Source organism: Echinops telfairi, unplaced genomic scaffold (assembly GCF_000313985.2).
Source record: "Echinops telfairi isolate 266 unplaced genomic scaffold, ASM31398v2 ScPeMD7_7467;HRSCAF=8505_1, whole genome shotgun sequence".
NCBI classification, from domain to species: Eukaryota; Metazoa; Chordata; class Mammalia; order Afrosoricida; family Tenrecidae; genus Echinops; species Echinops telfairi.
In genome coordinates this window covers 41,966,766-41,985,934 of record NW_022111368.1, presented here as the reverse complement: position 1 = coordinate 41,985,934, position 19,169 = coordinate 41,966,766, and the positions used below count along the sequence as shown (strand labels likewise).

Sequence of the window (19,169 nt, the reverse complement as noted above, 5' to 3'; positions counted from 1 at the left end):
GAGGAGCTGATACCAAGGGCTCAAGTAGAAAGCAAATGTTTTGAAAATGATGATGGCAACATATGTACACATGTGCTTGACACAATGGATGGATGTGTGGTTTGTGATAAAAGCTGTATGAGCCCCCAATAAAATGAGATTTTTAAAAAGAGGAAGGAGAAGGTGGAGAAACAGATGTGGGGTGCCCAGAGTCAACGTGCTTCATCCTCCCATCTTCCCCATCCTGGCTGTCCAGACACCTCCCTCCACATGACAGCGCCTGGGCCCTACCTCTGCCGCTCTTCCTCCAGCCTTATGCAGACTGAGACCCCGAGGCTGGGCCAGCCTTGCTCAGCCCTGCCTGGCTCCCGTGGGAAGTGCTGAAGCACAGGCCCTCTGGGGAAGCAGAGCTGGACCCAGCACCTTCCCTCCTGCTCAGAAAGCTTTGTACAGGCTGTTCCTTCTGCTCCAGATGCCATTCCCTGCTGCTTCTGCCTGCTGACTCGGGGCTGTCAGGGCCCCAGTCATCCCAGGATGCTCCTCCTAATTCCTTTGGGTGGGAGCTGTGTCCCCTGGAGCTGGACCCTCTCTGGCCATCCTGTGAGCTGTCCAGGGACCAGGACCGGATGTTTTTCATCTGTGTACCATGCCCAGCATGCTCAGCCGTGGTGGGGCTGAGCGTGGACAATGGGCATGCAGCTATCACCCTGCGGTGACACATAGATTCCATCCATGCACGCCCAGGGGCTCCGCGGAGCTGAGATGACACCTATCAGGGACCAGGTGGGGATCCACCGCCAGAGCCTTTAAGGCAAGAGAGGGCTGCCTTGATTTAAAAGTAAAAGCATCCAAGGCCGTTGAGTCCGTCTGACTTTGATCCCGACTCACACTCGACGGGACAGAGCACAGACCCTACAGAACTGCCCCCACAGATTTTCCAAGCTGTAGCCTTTATGGACACAGACGGTCACATCTTCCTCTAGTGGGCTCAGACCACACACTTGTCAGTTAGCAGCTGAGCGCTTAACCCCTGTGCCACCAGGGCTCCCTCCCCTTTTAAGCAAGGCCCTTGGCACTGAGTAACTTTCCCAAGGTCCCAGGACCAGGCTCGTGACCACACTGCCATCCTAGGGATGCCAGGAGCCTCTCTCCCTGGCACCTGGCACCTCCCCCAGAGACCGCTGTTCCCTGAGCGAGCCGACACCCACCTTGCGCTTCTTGGCACGGCCCTCGGCCTGCAGGGTGCGGGTGCAGCGCTGCACGCACTCGGAGAAGCTGAGGTTGCTGTGGTCGGCGCTGTAGTCCAGGTCGGCCAGCCGCGCCAGGGACAGGATGTAGTTACAGGCGATCCTCAGGATGGCCAGTTTGGACAGCTTCTGCCCGTAAGAGTAGCAGGGCACCTGCGGGGGAGAAGGCGTGAGGAGGGGCTCAGTTCTCCTCATGGGCAAAACCTCGGCTGCAGGCGTGGGGCAGCTCACGACAACTTCTAATTCCACCACCTAGTGGGGGCGAGCTGGGCACGGGAGGGGGCCTGGGTGAAGCATTCTCTAGTCCTGAGAGCCAGCCTCTGTTATCTGCTAGATCAGGGGTTCTCAACCTCCTAATGCGGCCACCCTTTCATACAGTTCCTCAGGTTGTGGTGACCCCCACCCCAACCATAAAATTGTTTTCGTTGCGACTTCATCACTGTAGTTTTGCTACTGTTATGAATCAGACGACCCCTGTGAGAGGGTCGTTTGACTCCCCCAAAGAGGTCGTGACCCACAAGTTGAGAACCACTGTGTGAGATGAACCGTCTTTATGATCTGCTCAAAGCACCGCGGGTGGCACACGCGTCAGCTCAGCCTGCCCCTGACAGACTGGGAGCTATCCCTTCCTGTCACACGCTGGAAGACCGTCACTGGGTGTCCACCACGACAGCCCTGTTCTCCTCCCCTCCAAGGAGGACTCTCGGAGGGAGTGGATGCCCCCGCCACTCATTCCCGGACCCTTGTCACGCTGGGCACCTTGGGGTTCCTGCCCCGGGACCGCAGACTCGAAATCACGCTACACTGCAATGCCACGCAGGGATGGGCACTAGGAAGGAAGCAGCGTGGTTAGCGTCTCCCTCTCTCTCCCCTTCCCTCCCCGCCTCCCTCCTTCCTTCCGTCTTTCTTCTTTCTCTTCTCCCTTCTAGCGGCTCTCTGCGCTGGGGCGCTGCTGGCGCACAGGAAGGGCGTGGTCCATGTTTACAGCCCCAGCCAGACCTGGCAGGTGTGTCAGATGCCCATCACCCAGGGTGGGGGTGTTGGTGGGGGTACCCATCGCGTTCAATCCAAGTCTCAGCAGCCCCCTGTGACGGAGTAGGGCTGCCCCCATGGGGTTTCCAAGCTGTCACCCTTACAGTGTGTGTGCGGTTGTACATTGGGGTGCCGCGAGTCAGGACCAGCTCAGTGCCATCTGACGACCACGACGACAATCTCTACAGAGCCCAACTGCCAGGGCTTTCTCCCGAGAGCCCACCAGCTAGGTTTGAACCGCCAACTGGAGCGTCTAACCGTGGTGCCTCCGGGCTCTCCCACACCACCAACTCGACACTCACTCCCTGCACAGGGCTTAATGGGACAGGGTGCACAGCCTCTTCCAGATTGAAGAGTGGTCCCCAAAGTTTTGCTACCTGAGCAAAAAACCAAAAAAACTCCAGGACCAAAGCAGGCTTGAGCCGAGCTCGGCGCGGTCACGTGCGCATGACCACGACAGCCTGGACCTGCTCGGGCCGGCTAGTCGCCATGTAGAATGCCCCTCTGTGGCTGAGACGCGCACCCTCCCACCCAGGGGGTGCCCCCACCACTGTGCACTTCCAGAATCGACGAAAGCAGCAAGCATGGCACGAGCATGTGGTCCTAACGAACCCCTACCCCGCAGAGGGACCCACGGACACGTCCGTTCAGCAGTTAGGAGCAGCAAGTCGCCGCCCCCCGCCCGTGGCAGGCACTGCTCACGGTTCCAGGTCAGTGCTTCTCAACCACGGGCCATCTTGTCCCTCAGGGTGGGGGTGTCCTTAGCCAAATCTGGAGATGCTGTTGGTTGTCCCAGCCAGGGACGTGGCTAACCACTGACAGTGGCCAGGACAGGCCTCAAACCCAATTCTCACGCAGCCCGCAAGGCCATCCCTGCTAAGACGGAAAAGGCCGCTGGAGGTACACACAAGACGGTCACCTCAGATGGGGGACACCCACTGTGAATGTCACGTTACACCCACTGTGAATGTCACGTTCAGTTTACGTTGGCCAGGAGCTTTACACACACACACACACACACACACACACACACACACACACACACCCTGCTCCCTAAGCCAGGGCAGTTTCCTGTCCTTGACAATGCCACAGCAGCACCCATTCTGGCCTCCACACTCAAGTATCCAACTGACCTCCTTCACGGGGGCCAGTGTCCACAGCGCCAAGCACAGGCCCACTGTGGCAAGCACTCAGGGAGGGTTGCTGAGTAAGGGGACGAGTGAGACAAAGAACACTCTCCCTCCACTGTCACCCAGTGACTCCGGAGCCTGACCTCTCTCTAAGGACGGGGCATGAGCCCCTCCACAAGAGATGGCAAAAGGCAGAGAGCCGAAAGGCATGGGTCTTTGGTCACCTGCGTTCACCTCCTGGTTCTAGCTGTTCCCAGCTATAACTTTGGGCACCCGGCATAATCCTTCTGAGCCTCAGTTTCCTCAGCATGTTGATGGAAGGATGGCCATCACAAGGTCACTCGCTGCCAGCGAGCCCATTCTGATACACGGTGACCCTACAGGACAGGGAGAACTGACTGAGTTTCCCACACTGTAACTCTTCACTGGAGCAGAAAGCCTCATCTTTCTCCTGAGGAGTAGCTGCTGGGTTCGAACTGCTGACCTTGGGTTTAGCAGCCCCGTGCATAACCCATGAAGCCCCCAGGGCTCCCTGCACAGGCTAGTAAGGAGTAAAAGAGATGACGTGTGCATCGCAGAATAAGGTCCAAGCAGACCAGTGTAGTGATGACACTGGATGTGGAAGGTCCCCAAAGAGGGGCTCCAGAGAGAGGGAGAAACCTGAGGTCTGGAGACAGAACACGGGCCGGAGGCAAGGTTGCTTTTAGTCTTTTTAAATCCTCCAAGACAAGGAGTCCTGGGAGACACCAATGGTTAAGCTCCAGGCTATTAACCAAGAGGTTGTCATTCGATCTTGCCCAGGAGTGGCTTGGAAGAAAGGCCTGGCCATCTGACCATCTGATCCTGAAAGCTCACAGCCTTGAAGTTCTCCTCTGAGCACCAGGGGTCTCCAGGAGCTGGACTCAACTGACCACAGCAGCAGCTCTGTGTGTGTGTGTGTGTGTGTGTGTGTGTGTGTGTGAGAGAGAGAGAGAGAGAGAGAGAGAGAGAACTGGGACCCCAGGGAGGAGGAGGGATGTGACAAAGAGGAAGGCAGCCTCCCCAACCGCACCCCAGCCCCCATGCAGTCCCCCTTCCCATCTCCCAGTCCCAGCTCATCCACAAAACGCTGGCAGAACAATGCACTTTGCTTGTTCCCAACAAGAGTCCAGAGAACCCTGCCCCCAGGGCTCCAGGCCGCTTTATCAGCCTGAACAAATAAACAAGGGATGTGAGCCACAGGGCTTTGGTAGTCCTGGGTCAGGGCTGGGGGTCTCAGCCTTTTCCACACCCTGCCTGATGGAGGCCTGGGGCTGGGCAAAGTTTGTGACCGAAGCAAGCCCCTAGCATTCCCCCTCCCTCCCTGAAACAGTGCAGGCCTGTGAGCTGGTGACAGCTGGGCCTCCCTGCCAGTGAGAAGCAGGGATCTGCCTGCTGGGACCCAGGGTCACTGCAGACTCCAGAGCAACAGATGATGCCAGGTCCTTGTCCAAAACTGTCACTTTGCCAGGTTGCGCCTGTCAAGCTCTAGGCCCAAGAGCGACTATCTGCTGAACTCTTGTCTATCTGACCCTGTGATAGCTTTAGAGGGAGTGTCTGCCCACTGAAGAGTCCTGGTGGCAGGGCGGACTACATGGGTTGCTAACCTTGAAGCTCTCTGCTCCCAGACTTACAGCCTCAGAAACTCACAGGGGCAGTTCTACTCTGTCCGACAGGGTTGCCCTGAACTGGCATCAACTCGATGGCACTGGCTTAGTGGGTTGAGTATTAATCCATTTACACTTTTCCCAAAATATAGATGACGATGCCAGCTGCAAATGAAGAAACTCGTTACCAGCCAAGGCCTGGCTGGAGACAAGAAGCCTGTCGGGCCAACATTCAGGGAAGGCACATGGTCATCAGGCTCTCCGGACCGCACGCCCACCAGGACCGGCCACACACCTAAAAGGACACCCTCCTGGCCTGCCCTTCACCCCCAGTGACAGCCCTTCAGCTCACCTGGCTAACTCCAGGACTCCCTGGATGCAACTCGCTGGACACCTCGGCTTGGGCTGTTACTGCAAAGTAGGAGTGTCCCCAGGTCTGGGAGGTTGGGGGGTTGGGGTGGGAGAGGGTGGGGGAGCACAGAAATGGCTGGTCTGAGTGCCAGGCACTTCTTGGCAATGTGACTTTGGGCAAATCCCTTCAGCTCTCTGCACCTCAGTTTCCTCACTGGAGAGCAGGGATAGTGAGCTGTCAGAACTGCAGACACTGACCTGTATCACAGACCCCTTGACGGTCCCTTCTCCTGCCTCTTCCCAGGGAGTGGGGACCAGATCACCCCTTGTGGCTGGCAGAGGGCTGGGGAATTTTGACTACAAATACCTACATTCATCTTTTAAACAGCCTTTTTAAGTAGCCAAGGGATCCTTGCACAGTACAAATAGTTTAGCACTTGACTACTGACTAAAGGTCGTCAGTTCAGATCCTCCCAGGGGCACCTTGGAAGAAAGGCCTGCTGATCTACTCTGAAATAGATGGGGTCACCAGGAGTCGGAACTAACTCAACGGCAAGTGGCGTGGGTTTGGGTTTGGGCTTTTATCACTTCCATTTTACAGAGAAGCATTTAACACGTCAAACCCAAAACACCAAGCTCACTGACATCGCGTCGACGCCAAGCCACGATCACACTCTCAGGCAGGGTAGAACGGCCCTTGTGCGTTCCTGAGACTAACTCTTTATAGGCGTACAAAAACCTCATCTTTCACCTGAGGTGGTTTTGAACTACTGACCTTGAGGTTAGCAGCCCACTGCATACATAACCCCTACGCTAGCTGGGCTTCCAGGGGCACACACACTTCCTGAGTGTGAGATACGCTGGGTTTTGACTTCGTGGCTTGCCTCATCTCTTCCCCATTTGCCATCAGGAACGGCATGACTGCATAAGGACCCACAGCCCAAGGCATGTGTGCAGAGGGGGCGGCCGCCCTTCGGTGCCAAGAGGGAACGTTCTGGGTGAAGATCCCAGAGACACGCAGCCCTTGTAAACCTACTCCTGTGACCAAAGGCCACGACACCCAATACGATTACAGTCCCCCAACTGCCAGCTGCTCCCCGGGGCAGAGGGCACAGTGCTGGGGAGGGATGGCCTGGCACCAGCTGGTCACGTCACAAGCTGCTACCTTTGAGGGAAATCACCCTAAATTAACCCCACCTTTCCTCCACAGCCACCGGCATGGGCCCTCAATACAAGACCTGCTCAGCATCCCCTAAGGGACCTGCCCCAGCTGCTATGGGTGGGCCCTGGGATCTGACAGTGAGGGACATGCTGAACTGGGACGCCATCTGCACACCCGCTTCTGGGCCACCTTCAGTTCAAGGCAGGCTCCAGAAAAAGCAGGGAGGCCACCTGGGCCCCATTTGCTTGTCACCCTCCTGAGAAGAGGCACCTCAGTAGGCGCTCCCTGCCAGCCTCGAGCCTCTACCTGCCCATGCTGTCACTCCTGTGCCACTGATTGACAGGGCTTCCCATGGCAGGCAGAGAGGAAACACACACACTTGCCAGGTGCCCGAGGCTGGGCCCAGTCTGGGAGCCAGAAGCCCTGCCAGGAGGCCCAAGCCCACAGCAGCCAGCCTGTCCTCTGACCCTCCACCTGGGGCCAGAGCCGGCCCGCACATGGGCCAGCCCAGCTGTGCACACATGGCCTTCACATGAGACCGGGGAGGGAGGGCTCTTGTGCAGCTGGGCTGGTGGCATGTGCTGCAGCCTCACCATCTGCCCCGCACACCAGCACCCTGGCCCCTGCTGCCACACCGGAGGGCTTTGTCCGCACCTGCACTTCTGCGCTGTGGCCATTCAGCAGGCCCTCCCAGCTCCCTGCCTGGCTAAGGGAACAGCCACCAACAGAGGTCGCGCTGACAAAAAACGGCAGCAGGCCGGCTTCCAGGTGCTAAGGGTAGAGGAGCAGTCTGAAAGAGCTGGGTGCTGGAGGAACTCCAAGACCCTGGTTCAAAGCCAGCCTCTGACAGTGACCTCTGCCCGCTGACCTCGGCCAATCTACACAGCTTTTGGAACCTTAATTTCACCACCTGTAAAGTGGGTGGGAGCTTGTGAGTGTCTATCATGTTAACAGAACTACACATGCGTGCCCGGCACTGAGCAGCCATCTAATGAACTAGTTCCTGTGAATATTATTGGATGGCGCTATGGGTCAGAATGGCCTCCGGGGCCCTGACAACACCACCACCAAAAAACCAAACTCACTACCACTGGGTCCATTGTGGGGTAGTGGGTTAATGTGTTGGGCTGCTAACACAAGGTCAGCAGTTCAAAACTACCAACTGCTCCAAAGAAGAGAGATGACACTCGCAGAAACCTGGTCTCGGAGACCCATAGGCATAGTTCTACCCTGTCCTGCTTGGTCACCAAGCAGAGCAACCACATGATTGTTATTGAAATTACTGGCTCTCGGCCATCGAGTCGATGCTGACTCATAGTGACCCTACAGGACAGGGAGAACTGCCCTGTGGGTTTCCGAGACTGACTCTATGGGAGTAGAAAGCGCCCTCTTTCTCCCGAGGAACAGCTGGTGATATCAAACTTCAGACCTTTCCGTAGCAGCCCAGCGTGTAACCACTACACCACCAAACACCAAGCCAAACTCCCTGCCATCGAGTCAGCGCTGATTCATTGCGACCCCCTAACCCCCACTACAGGCTGTAACTCTTTATGACAGTCTTTCTCCCTCGGAGCTGCTGGTCGGGGTTTCAAACTGCTGACCACACAGATCGCAGCCAGCATGTAACCACACACCACCAGGGCTCCTCAAATTATTATTATCTTTTTAATTATTAAAAAATACTCATTTCTACATCTGTCGAGAGCCTTGCCCAGCCCCGAGGACACTGCAGCAGCTCAAGAAATGTTCTTCCCACCTAAAGTTTCCTCTCCTTTCTTCATTCGTTTCCTCAAAGAAGCCGCATACGTGATAAGCACGGTCGCCTCCACATGACAGCTGAGACAGAGAGGGTAAGGGACTGTTCAACAAGCCTCTCGGGCCAGGGCTGGTCTCACCGCACCAGGAACCTGCTCGGGTAACAAAGTCCCAGACCAGCACCGTAGCCCCCCATCTGGTCTCCGTCTTGTCCCAGGCAGAACCGCCTTCCTGCTTTTCCCAAGAATCCAGCTTGGGAATGTCAGTCCATCCTAGATCTCACAGCTACAGACATTCAGGACTCGGGGGAGGAGAGGGTCTTTTACAGGTAGGGAAACTGAGGCCGAGCGGAGCTCCTCCAGCCACACAGGTCCTTAAGGATGGGTGGGTGTTGTGGGGGGGAGGGGTATGTGATAGGTGCACCCTCAGGCCCTGGCTTTGTGGCTCTATTTCCTTCCTTCCTAGACAGGAGGCAGGGGCCCACGTCATTACAGCAGCCCTTTGGGCAAGAGACAGAGTCCTTCGAGCAAAAAGAGGACTAACAGGAACAGGTGCTTCTGTGAGTGTGAGTCTGTGTGTGTGAGTGTGTGTGTGTGTGTGTGTGCGCTAGCAGGTGGGTATGTGTGAGCCTACATGTTCAGACACACACCCCCTCTCACTGAAAGGGCTTGGTTCTGCCCCTCCTGCATCGGACTTTCTTAAGGAAAGGGTGGAAAAGAAAGGTGAGCAAGGATTACGAAGGTCACCTCAGAGCATCTGCCAAGTGTGTGCCCAGCCTCTGATTGTTAACAAGCTCCACAGGGCAGGGCCCCCCCACCTCGCCGACCGAGCCAACACTGGTTGTGGGAGCATTTGGCCAGGCCCTCTTTTGAGAACCTGCTGCCATCTTGCCTGCGCCACAAGGTGCTCTTGGACAAGTCTCCTCTCTTCCCTAGGCTCAGCTTTCCATCCGCATAGTGGGCTCGCCTGATCCTGGCAGAGATGTTGCGAGGATCAAATAGACTGAGATCTCTTCTAGAGCAATGGTGCGTGCTAACTTGTTAGGCTTCAACCCCAAAGATCAGCTGTTCAAATGACCAGTCATTCAGAGGGAGCAAGACAAGGTTTTCTACTGTCATAAACAGCAACAGTCTCAGACACTCCCAGGGGCAGCTCTGTCTTGTTCTAGAGTCATAGGGAGTCGGCACTGACTCCCTGGCAGGGAGTTTGGCTTGGGTTTTAAAAGCCGTCAGACCAATGAGATGCAGTGGAGCATGGAGAGACCTTGAACCGTCCCTCCCTGGGAACTCAGAGGCAGACAGCTATGGTGCCAGCCTAGTTCTGTCACTCATGCGACCCTGCCACTCAGTAGCTGGGAAGCTCCAGGCCGTGGCTTTAGCAAGCTGGGAGGGGGTTCCCTAATTGTGAGGTGTGCAGGTGAACGGGCTGCCCTGCCCTTGTGTCACCTTTCCTCCAGGGAAGTGGGTAGCCGGACATGCCCCAGGTGGCTTCCGGCTCCCCACTCCCCAGGGCACTCAAACACAGAGCTGCTGCCCCAGGGTGGGACTGCCTGCTCCACTGGGCCCACTGCCCAGGTCCTGGCTAGCCTGACTGTGGGCAGTTTCCCAGGCTGGTCTGTGACCACAGCTTGACCCTACCACCCAGCCTCAATGACCCAACGTCTCACCCAAACCCAGGCAAAGCACCTTGGCTCAAAAGCCCTCGGGCTTCTTTTGCCCTGGTTCTTGGATTCCGTTTCCATGAATGGATACTGGCTTCGTCTCCCCGGAGGAAGAGCAGAGGGTGAGCCAAAGAGAATGCTTTGTTGGTGGCTAAAAGCCTAGAGAGGTTAAGTAACTTTCCTGGAGTCACACAGCCGCCAGCTTCCCAGCAAGCAAACTGACTCTTCAAATGAGGCACATCCAATCCAATATCACACCACACACACACACACACACACACACACACACACACACACACACACACGAGGGCTGTTTGGAGGGCACAAGAAAGGCACTTACCAACCACTTCCTTCACCCAGCTGACAGAATGGGAAGCCTAGGACAGGAGGGCTATGCCCACTCCTTTTTAAAGTGGAGTTGTAAACTGCCCCTCACCGACCATAAGTACACAAACACTCTTGGACAAATCTTCTCCCCTAACCCTGCAGAGGGACACTGTCTGATGTCAACAGCTGAGAGGCCCTGACTGACCCTAGAACTAGACGCTACAGACCCTTCGGAGGAAACCCCCAACAGTCGGTCCCCCAGGCGGCTCTGCCCCTTTCACCGGGGTTAAGGTCAGGTAGTGGGGTTGGGGGGTGGGGGGATGAGTAAAGATGGACCAGGATCTCCTGGGGGAAAGTCCTCAACCAATCCCTGGGGTGCAGGCAGCGGGTTCCCAGTCCAGGTTTCTAAACACGCCAGAACAAGAGGGCCCAGAAGCAACCTGAAGGTACCTCCGTGGGCTGGAAGCCTGGTCTGAGGCTAGGTTAGCGGGCTCCTGACGGCTGTAGCAACCTTATAGCCTGGCCACTCACCGCAACCCCGGGGCAGCCCACTCAGCCACCTTCTGGGCCTCTCCACCCCACCGGCAGGCGAGACCTGAACCTGACCATAAGCCCGTGGGGAAGGCTCATCCCCTCCCTTCCCCACATCCCCACCGCGCATAAGGCGCTCCAGGAGACAAATCCTCGCTGCCATGAAAGTGAACTGCGAGGGCTGAAGTTAAATGCACAGCCAGGCTCACTCAGGCGGGCGGGGGGAGGGGGGGGACCCCGAGGAGAGTCCCGGGCCAGAGATTTCAAACCGCATGCCCACTTTGCAAACTAACGGCACAGGTCGCCTCCCTGGGATTGCGCGCAGGGGTTCTGGGGTCCCACTGGGCAAAGGCCTTGTGCTCTTGCACATCTCCATCCACCCCAAATTTCCAGACCCTGCATCGCCCACTCCGGCATGCCTCCCCCGGCGCGAGGCGGGTGCGCAGCGGGCAGCGGGTACCTGCTTCCTGAGCGCCTCGAAGGCGGCGCTGATGGTGTGCACCCTGGTCCGCTCCCGGGCGTTCGCCAGGAGCCTCCGCGTCTGCTGCAGGGCTTTGATCTCCGAGGAGGCGGCGGTCGCTTCGCCTGGCCGTTTCCTAGGCGACGCCGAGGAATCCGGGTGGTTATTGTAAATTACGTGTGAAATTGATGAGTAGGAACTTTCCCCGGGGCGCGTCAGGGGCGCGGGGCGCACGGAGGGTGCCGGGGGCGCTGGGGGCGCGCACAACAAGATTCGGGGACGCAGGCCCTGCTCCCGACCTGGCTGCGCCTCGGGGGGTCCTGAGGTTTGGCCCTGGGGCGCCGGAGGAGGCGGCGGCGGCGGCGGGGAGGGGAGGCCCGACCCCACGGCGCCCAGGGCGAAGCTGCGCTTCCTGGCGTCCAAGACCTCAGGCACCCTGGCGCTCCCGCGCTCCCCGACCGTGTCCGCTCCCCCACCTGGGAGGGGAGCCGGAGCCGCCGGGGCTGGCACCAGGGCCAGAGTCGGCTGTAGCCGCTGGGTCGTGTCCCGCAGCCCGCGGAGGACGAGGGCTCCGGGCTCGGGCGCTTCCAAGTCCACTCGGAAAGTTTTATAGCCGTTCGCGCGCCGCGCCGGCTCTTTGCCTTTCCTCTGGAGCTTCTTGAGGCCGTGGAGCTCCTTCACGCACACGGTCTTCCACGGCCCGTCCTCGAGGACCGGAAGGTGCTTCATGGCGCGGGCAGCGTGCGAGGCCGGGGCGTGGGACTGGCCGCGATGCGCGCCCGCCGCGCCCGCTCTGCACGCCCGGTGCAGCCTGTGCCGGGCCGCCGGCGCGCACAGCGCCGCTCAGTCTCGGGCGCTCCCCCTCTCCCGCCCCTCCCTCCCTCCTCCCTCCCTCTCGCGCTCCCCCTCTCCCCCACGCCCCGGGCAGCTGCGCCGCCGGCTCCGCGAAGCCGCCGCGCTGTCCGTCCCCGGAGCGCTCAGAGTGTCATCTGAAGTCGCGGCCGCGTTGCCAGCATTTCTGCAGAACGCCCGCTGCGCGCCATCTGTGTTTGTTTAGCCTCAGTTTACACCGAAGCCCAGTGCGCTAGATCAGTCAGCGCCGCCGCGGGGAGACCGGGCAGCTCCGGCTGCCGCCGCCGCCGACTCCCTAGCCCCGGCCGCCCGAGCCGCGAGCGCCTTTAAAGGAACAGGAAGCGTTTTTCAAAACAGCTGGGCCGCCGGCCGCCTCCTTTGTCCGCGTCCTCTCTGCCACTCACCGCGCCCCCCACCCGCGCCCCCGCCCCCTACCCGCCACCTCCCAGTCTCTCTTCCCAGAGTCTGCCTCCTCCCGATCTCCCTCCCCAGCGCCTACGCCTGACTCTGTTCATCTCTCCCCAGAGGGTAATGTGCCTGGCACAACAGCCTAGCACGTGGCTTCTGGGCGCTTCGAGCCTTCCCCCAATCCGAGTTGACACCGGCCTTGGGGGGGCCTCTCCGTGTCTGCTGCAGCGTCGGCCTTCTCCACCCCGCACCTTCCTGCCCACCCTTCCACCCCAGAGCGGCCACCTCTAGGGCGAGGGAGCGGGTGAGGGCTGGGAGGTCAGGGCTCTTGAACTGCCCGGCGACCTTCACCTCCTGGAGGGACAACCCCAGCTACTGCCGCTTCGCTGGGGCAGGGAGACCAGGAGTAGGAGAGGGCTTAGGCGACCGGGAAACTGGTGATTTCCTAAGTCACACGAAGAGCCAAGGGCAGAGTGGGATTGGAGCCTTGGCTCCAGACAGCCCTAGCATCTGTCATGTAGCGTCACCTCACCCCAGGCACCCGGCTAAGGCCAGGTTTACTCAACTATGAAATGAGAAATGTGGAGAACATCACCGCCGAAGACATGGGCAGCCCGTGGTGAGTCATCCAACAGGATTATGGTCCCAGGCGCATACAAGATGCTAGTCAGATGGAAGCAGTGACTTCTGGTTCATTGGGGCTAGGAAGCGTAGACCCGGGAGGAATTCCCTGGGTTCCAAGTTCCAGCTCTGTCCCTTCCTAAGTGGCCTTGGACAAATTGCTTCACCTCTGCCTCGATTCCCTTCTCTATAAAATGGGAGTGATGACCAGACCATCTCCCGAGGTGGCTGTGACGATGAAGTGACTAAGTGTAAAGCCTGGCATGGAGTGGAAGCTGTGTGTATGCCCACCAATAACAGCAAGGGCAGAAGGCGAGCCTCTTGGGTAGAGTCCAACCCTTTTGCCATCCCATGAGAGATTCTGAAGCGTTAAACTAGTAGACCCTCCACATCCTGACTAGAGGCCCACCTGCCCTCTGTTGCCCTCTGAGAGCCAGCACAGGTCACTCCTCACTGGCCCCTTCTCTGGGGCAGGTCCTCAGGGAGGTGGGCTGTGGTCACTAAAAATCCAGAGTCAGCAGCTCACAGCTCACTGGGACGGGGTCTGGACAGAAGGTTCAGGGGCTGAAGCGTGGAGGTGGGGCCTGATGTCCCGGCCAGACCTTGACTTTTGAGCCCCCTGACATAAGCAGGACATTTCACCTCACCTGGGCTCTTTTCTGATCTGTTCCTGGGAATCATAACACCTTAAGGTCCAGCCAACCTTTCCTGGAACTTGAGAGAGTAAAACCCAAACCCACAGCTGACCAGGCGAATCCAAACTTACAGGACAGAGTAGAACTGCCCCCATAGAGTTCCCAAGACTGCATATATCTCTACAGAAGCAGACTGCCACACCTTTCTCCCACAGTGCAGCTGGTGTGTTCAAACTGCCGACCTTCCAGGAAACAGCTGAGTCCTTAACCACTGTACCCGAGGCCCCTTCACTCACTTAAATCCCCCAACTCAAACTAACTGCCTTCAAATCAAAGCGACCCTATAAATAAAAGTGAAAAACTGCCCTTGTGAGTTTCTGAGACTCTCTTTACTGGAGTAGAAAGCACCAACTCTCTCTCTCAGAGGAGCTGGTAGTTTTGAACTGCTGACCTTGCAGATCGAGAGTCACTTCTGCACTTGTTTATATGACCATAGCAAGCCTTGTTTTCCCCCATCAAGATGAGCCTCTGAGTCATAAAGCACGTACTTCTTGAGACACCTCCTTCTCTGGACACTGAACATCCTCCTGCATGATCACTATCTTGAAGACCAAGGGTGTGTCCCCAGAGAGAAGCCCTCATCTTCTTGCTGTTTCCCTACCCAACCTGGGACATGAATGCATGGGCCTTGCTCCCGGCTCTCTGCAGAGCGCCTCCTTGTGTTCCGATAACAGATAACAGGCTCCAGTCTCCCCTCCTCCCGCTTCTCACTCTTCCTGCCTTCTGTACACGTTCATGGCTGCAACTTACCCTTGACTGCAGACTCGCTGATCCCCCCAGGATCTGAGATGCCTACATACCAGCTGTTTCCTTCCTCCCTGGGGAGTCTGGCACTGGGTTGGTGCCATTTGCTAAAGGACAGCCAGCCTTGTGCCCTTTATGTTCTTTTGTCTGGTGGCCCAGAGCCCAAGCAAAGGCCAAAGCCCCATGTCACCTAACTCTTGGCGATCCAGCTCATCAGTGGTGGTGGGGGCAGTCAAGTTCCCCTTGCCAGGGCCTCAAAGGTTCTTAACTCTCTGAGCCTGTTTGCCTCCTTGGCTGGTGTCAGGGTTCAGTGAGGCTACGTGGGCAACACTGAGCAGGGTGCCTCCAGTGAAGTAGGTGGTGGCTTTAGGCCTCCCGGTTCCTGCAGCTGCCCAGACCCCGCCAGGCTCAAGGGGCACCCATGGCTAGTTGATGTGTGTGAGGAGGTTCTGGCCAGACTAAAAATTGTCCCTAAGGAGGTAGACCACACACCAGGGAAATGATGTGTCTTGCTTGAGTATCCAGGGCCCCACCCACACTGATGACAAGTCCCTCACCAAAGCCCCCCAAATAAAAGAGCAGGTTGTTGAGGCCGAATGGGGCCAGGGAGGGGGAATAGGAACGGCAGGTGTGCTTTGCTGGGTGGATGTCGAGCCGAGTCCGACCTGGGCTCCAGGGCCCAAGCATGCTCCTCCTCGCTTTCCATGCCACCTCTGCCCAGTCGTCAAGTTGGGACCCTGGGATTGGCATGGATGCGGGTGGGGTCTTTGATTTGCTGCTTGCTTAACCAGATACGTGACCTGGACCAGCCCCTCTGGGACATCAGTCTTTATCTGGGCACAACGAGATAAGCACCCATGCACCGCTCTGAAGGGTCACTTCCATCCACATTCTCTGATGGCCTGGTTGCAGATCTGTAGGTCCCAGTTAGCTGCTCATATAGCACCCCCTTCCTATGCCCTGCCAGCCTAAGGATCAAACTTGCCTCTCAGGGTGCCAGATTTAGCATTCTCTGTCTAGTTGAGGAGCCCTGGGGGCACAGTGGTTAAGCTCTCATTTGTTACCCAAAAAAATCAGCGTTTCAAACCCACCGGCTACGTCTTGGGAGACAGATGTAGCAGTCGGCTTCCAGAAAGATTTGCAGTCTTGGAAACTCAGTGGAGTCGTTCTACTCTGCCTTCTAGGGTTACTACGAGTCTCAATCGACTGGATGATAAAGGGGGTTGCTTTTTTGGATTGGGGTGGGGGGGGCGGGGGGAGGGGTTGCTGGGTTTTGTTTTTTTTTCCTGTCCAGCTGACAGAGTTGAGGAGAGGTCAGCCAGCCAGCGCCCCCTGGTGGTGTGACATTGCCAGGCCTGCACATACTATGACAGTCACCCATGGGAACTTCTTGCTGTTTGGGAGCCAGGCGTAGTGGCCCTGGAATGACATTAGTGTGGATTTCGTGAATTCCTGGAGCTTTCAGCGTAAATAGGCTTTTAGACTCCAAGTAGCCCCACCCCTGACTTGGGCTGGGATGGTACAGACACTGCAAGATCACCCCGGGGCTACCTTCCTTCAAAGCCAGTGATTGGAAAGAGACAGCAGCTCAAGGTAGATCCAGAAGAGGACATGAAATGAGGGGTCTCACTGCCAATGTCTGACGGAGCTCAGCTGTAAGCAGAGACTATCAGAAAGATGCTTGCGTGCTGAACAGGTAGGCGATTTGAAGCACTTAGGGGTGAAGATCAAAGCCACCCGGATGGGTTACCCTTGAACCTGAAGAAAATTAAATTCTCACAACCGGACCATAAACAACATCATGAGAAGAGAAGATGAACTTGGAGTTGTCGACAATTTAACTCTAGCTGCATGACCAGTGTCCAGCAATGGAAGCAACAACCAAGGGACCAAGCAACACATCGCATGGGCAATTCTGCCACCCAAGGGCTGATTCACGTGTTCAAAACGAAGGTGTCACTTTGATGATGCAGGTTATGCCTGGCCCAGGTCCTGGTCTTTTTTAAAAAATCATTTGATTGGGGGCTCGTACAACTCTTATCACAATCCATCCATCCATCCATTGTGTCAAGCACATGTGTGCATTTGTTGCCATCATCATTCTCAAAACATTTGCTTTCTACTTGAGCCCTTGGTATCAGCTCCTCATTTTTTCCCCTTCCTCCCCACTCCCCCTCCCTCATGAACCCTTGATAATTTATAAATAATAATTATTTTTTCATATCTTACACTGTCCGACTTCTGCCTTCACCCACTTTTCTGTTCTCCATCCCCCAGGGAGGAAGTTATATGTAGATCCTTGTAATCGGTTCCCCCTTTCTACCCCACCTTCCCTCCACCCTCCCAGTATGGTCACTCTCACCACTGATCCTGAAGGGATCATCTGTCCTGGATTCCCTGTATTTCCAGTTCCTATCTACCAGTGCACATCCTCTGGTCTAGCCAGATTTGTAAGGTAGAATTGGGATCATGATAGTAGGGGGGTGTGGGGGGAAGCATTTAAGAACTAGAGGAAAGTTGTATGTTTCATCGTTGCTACACTGCACCCTGATTGGCTCATCTCCTCCCCAAGACCCTTCTGTAAGGGATGTCCAGTTGCCTACAGATGGGCTTTGGGTCCCCAATCTGCACTCCCCCTTATTCACAATTATATGATTTTTTGTTTCTTGTTGCCTGATAAACCTGATCCCTTCGACACCTCATGATCACACAAGCTGGTGTGCTTCTTCCATGTGAGCTTTGTTGCTTCTCAGCTAGATGGCTGCTTGTTTACCTCAAGCCTTTAAGACCCCAGATGCTATATCTCTTGATAAAGCACCACCAGCTTTCTTCACCACATTTGCTTATGCACCCATTTGTCTTCAACGATCATATCAGGAAGGTGAGCACACAATGATATGATTTTTTGTTCTTTGGTGCCTGATACCTGATCCCTTTGACACCTCATGGTCACACCGGCTGGTGTGCTTCTTCCGTGTGGGCTTTGTTGCTTCTGAGCTAGATGGCCACTTGTTTACCTCAGACCTTGGTCTTCAAAGTTGCCTCACATGCATTTGAAAGCTGGACTGAGAAACATTGACGTGTTTGAACGGTGATGTTAGTGAAGGCCATTGGCCATTCCACGAACTACCCAAAGAGCAAACAGATACATTTCAGAAGAAACGCCACCCGAGATATCTTTAGAAGTGAACATGAGGAGTCTTCGGCTTGCTCTATTTGGACGGGCCATCAAGAAAGACCACTCGCTAGGAAAGGACATGGTGTTTGGTAAGGAAATGCTCAGTGAGGTGGACGGGCCCAGACTCAAGCAGAGCAACCATCCTGAAGATGGCCCAGGACCAGGCGACAATCATTTCTCTTCTCCACACGGTCGGTGTGTCTCAGAGACAGCTCACTGGCACCTAGCAGCGCCGATCTTAAAAGCAGCCCCCGCAGAATCCTCCGTCTGAAGTTACCCCGGGCTTGCATAATGGTGCCACAGGAGGGCTCAACATCCCTGAATAGCCGGCCTGGAAGACATCACTGAAGCTGGGAAGAGGAGTGAAGGCCACAGGGAACAGATGCTGGAGAGTGGAGCAAGAGAAATCACTACCACGCAGGAAGTCATTACAGACTCATGAAATCCTTAGAATGCCCAAAGGGGGTATGCCCGTTTTACAGATCAGAAATTCGAGGTGCCAAGAGGTAACTTCCCAACAGAGAGGAAATGACAGAAATGAGCTTTGAGCCCAGGAATATTGACTCCAACGCCCAAGCTTTTGACCATGTGCTTCAGTTGTGCCTCCTAAGAACGAAGCACCGGGTACCTGGAGAAGTGAGTAACTGGGATACCTGGGGGGCAGGCATACCCCCAAGGCTGGTGGGAGTCACAGGGTCTATACCCTGGCCTTCCAGCATGGGTGGACTTCTTTCTGTCCACTTATCAGCTGGAGCACTTGCCCCTCTTGGACCAAACCAATTCCCTTCCAGATCAGGCTCAGCTGGCAGGGGCATCACCTCTGGAGCCCCAGGGAGCCCTCCTCCCCTCCCCTCTCCTGGATCTTGGGACACAGACAGCCATGCCCTGCACCCTGCACCGCTGGGTGGAAGCTGCCCTGCCTTCCCTGGTGCACACACATGGGAGAACAGGCAGCGATACAAGACTGGCACCCAGCAGAGGCCGTCTTGGCTGGGTGGGATGGCACCTTAGATACTTGCTCCGTGAAGCTCTTCATTCCTGAATCAGGAGGCTGGATGTCCCGTTGGTTCCAACGTGGGTGCGCCACCCAGGAGAGAAAGGGAAGGAGAGGAGAAAATGCTTCTGGTGGAAACAGAGAACAAGGTGGCTCCCATTCCGGTTCTCCTTAGACCCACGGAGAGGCGGAGTCTGCACTCGGCCCTTTTGAGTTGGGGCCACCCTGTAACTGCTTTGACCAACCGATGGCGGGAGGGGCGCCATGTCAGTTCCAGGCCAAGCTTTAACTAAGGCTGCTTCCACTTCCGGCCAGTGACAGCCCTTTTGAGAAGCGTAGGTTCTTCTGCCGGAGAGAGAGGCCACGTGGAGAGCACGGTGGCGCTGGACATGGGGGTGAACAGGACATCCTGAGCAGA

The 19,169-nt window shown here is 56.6% G+C and overlaps 1 protein-coding gene across 1 annotated transcript in view; it reads right to left on the bottom strand.

Moving 5' to 3' along the window:
* The window catches only part of ATOH8 (atonal bHLH transcription factor 8), a 34,719-nt gene extending 22,724 nt beyond the window's left edge, over positions 1 to 11,995 (bottom strand). The window contains exons 1-2 of the mRNA XM_045283923.1: positions 11,260 to 11,995; positions 1,188 to 1,379 (exon numbers count right to left, since the gene is read on the bottom strand). Of these exons, the coding sequence (XP_045139858.1) occupies positions 1,188 to 1,379; positions 11,260 to 11,988 (921 nt within the window). The 5' untranslated portion in view covers positions 11,989 to 11,995. The remainder of the gene's footprint in view (positions 1 to 1,187; positions 1,380 to 11,259) is intronic.
* Between the last annotated feature and the right edge of the window lie 7,174 nt (positions 11,996 to 19,169).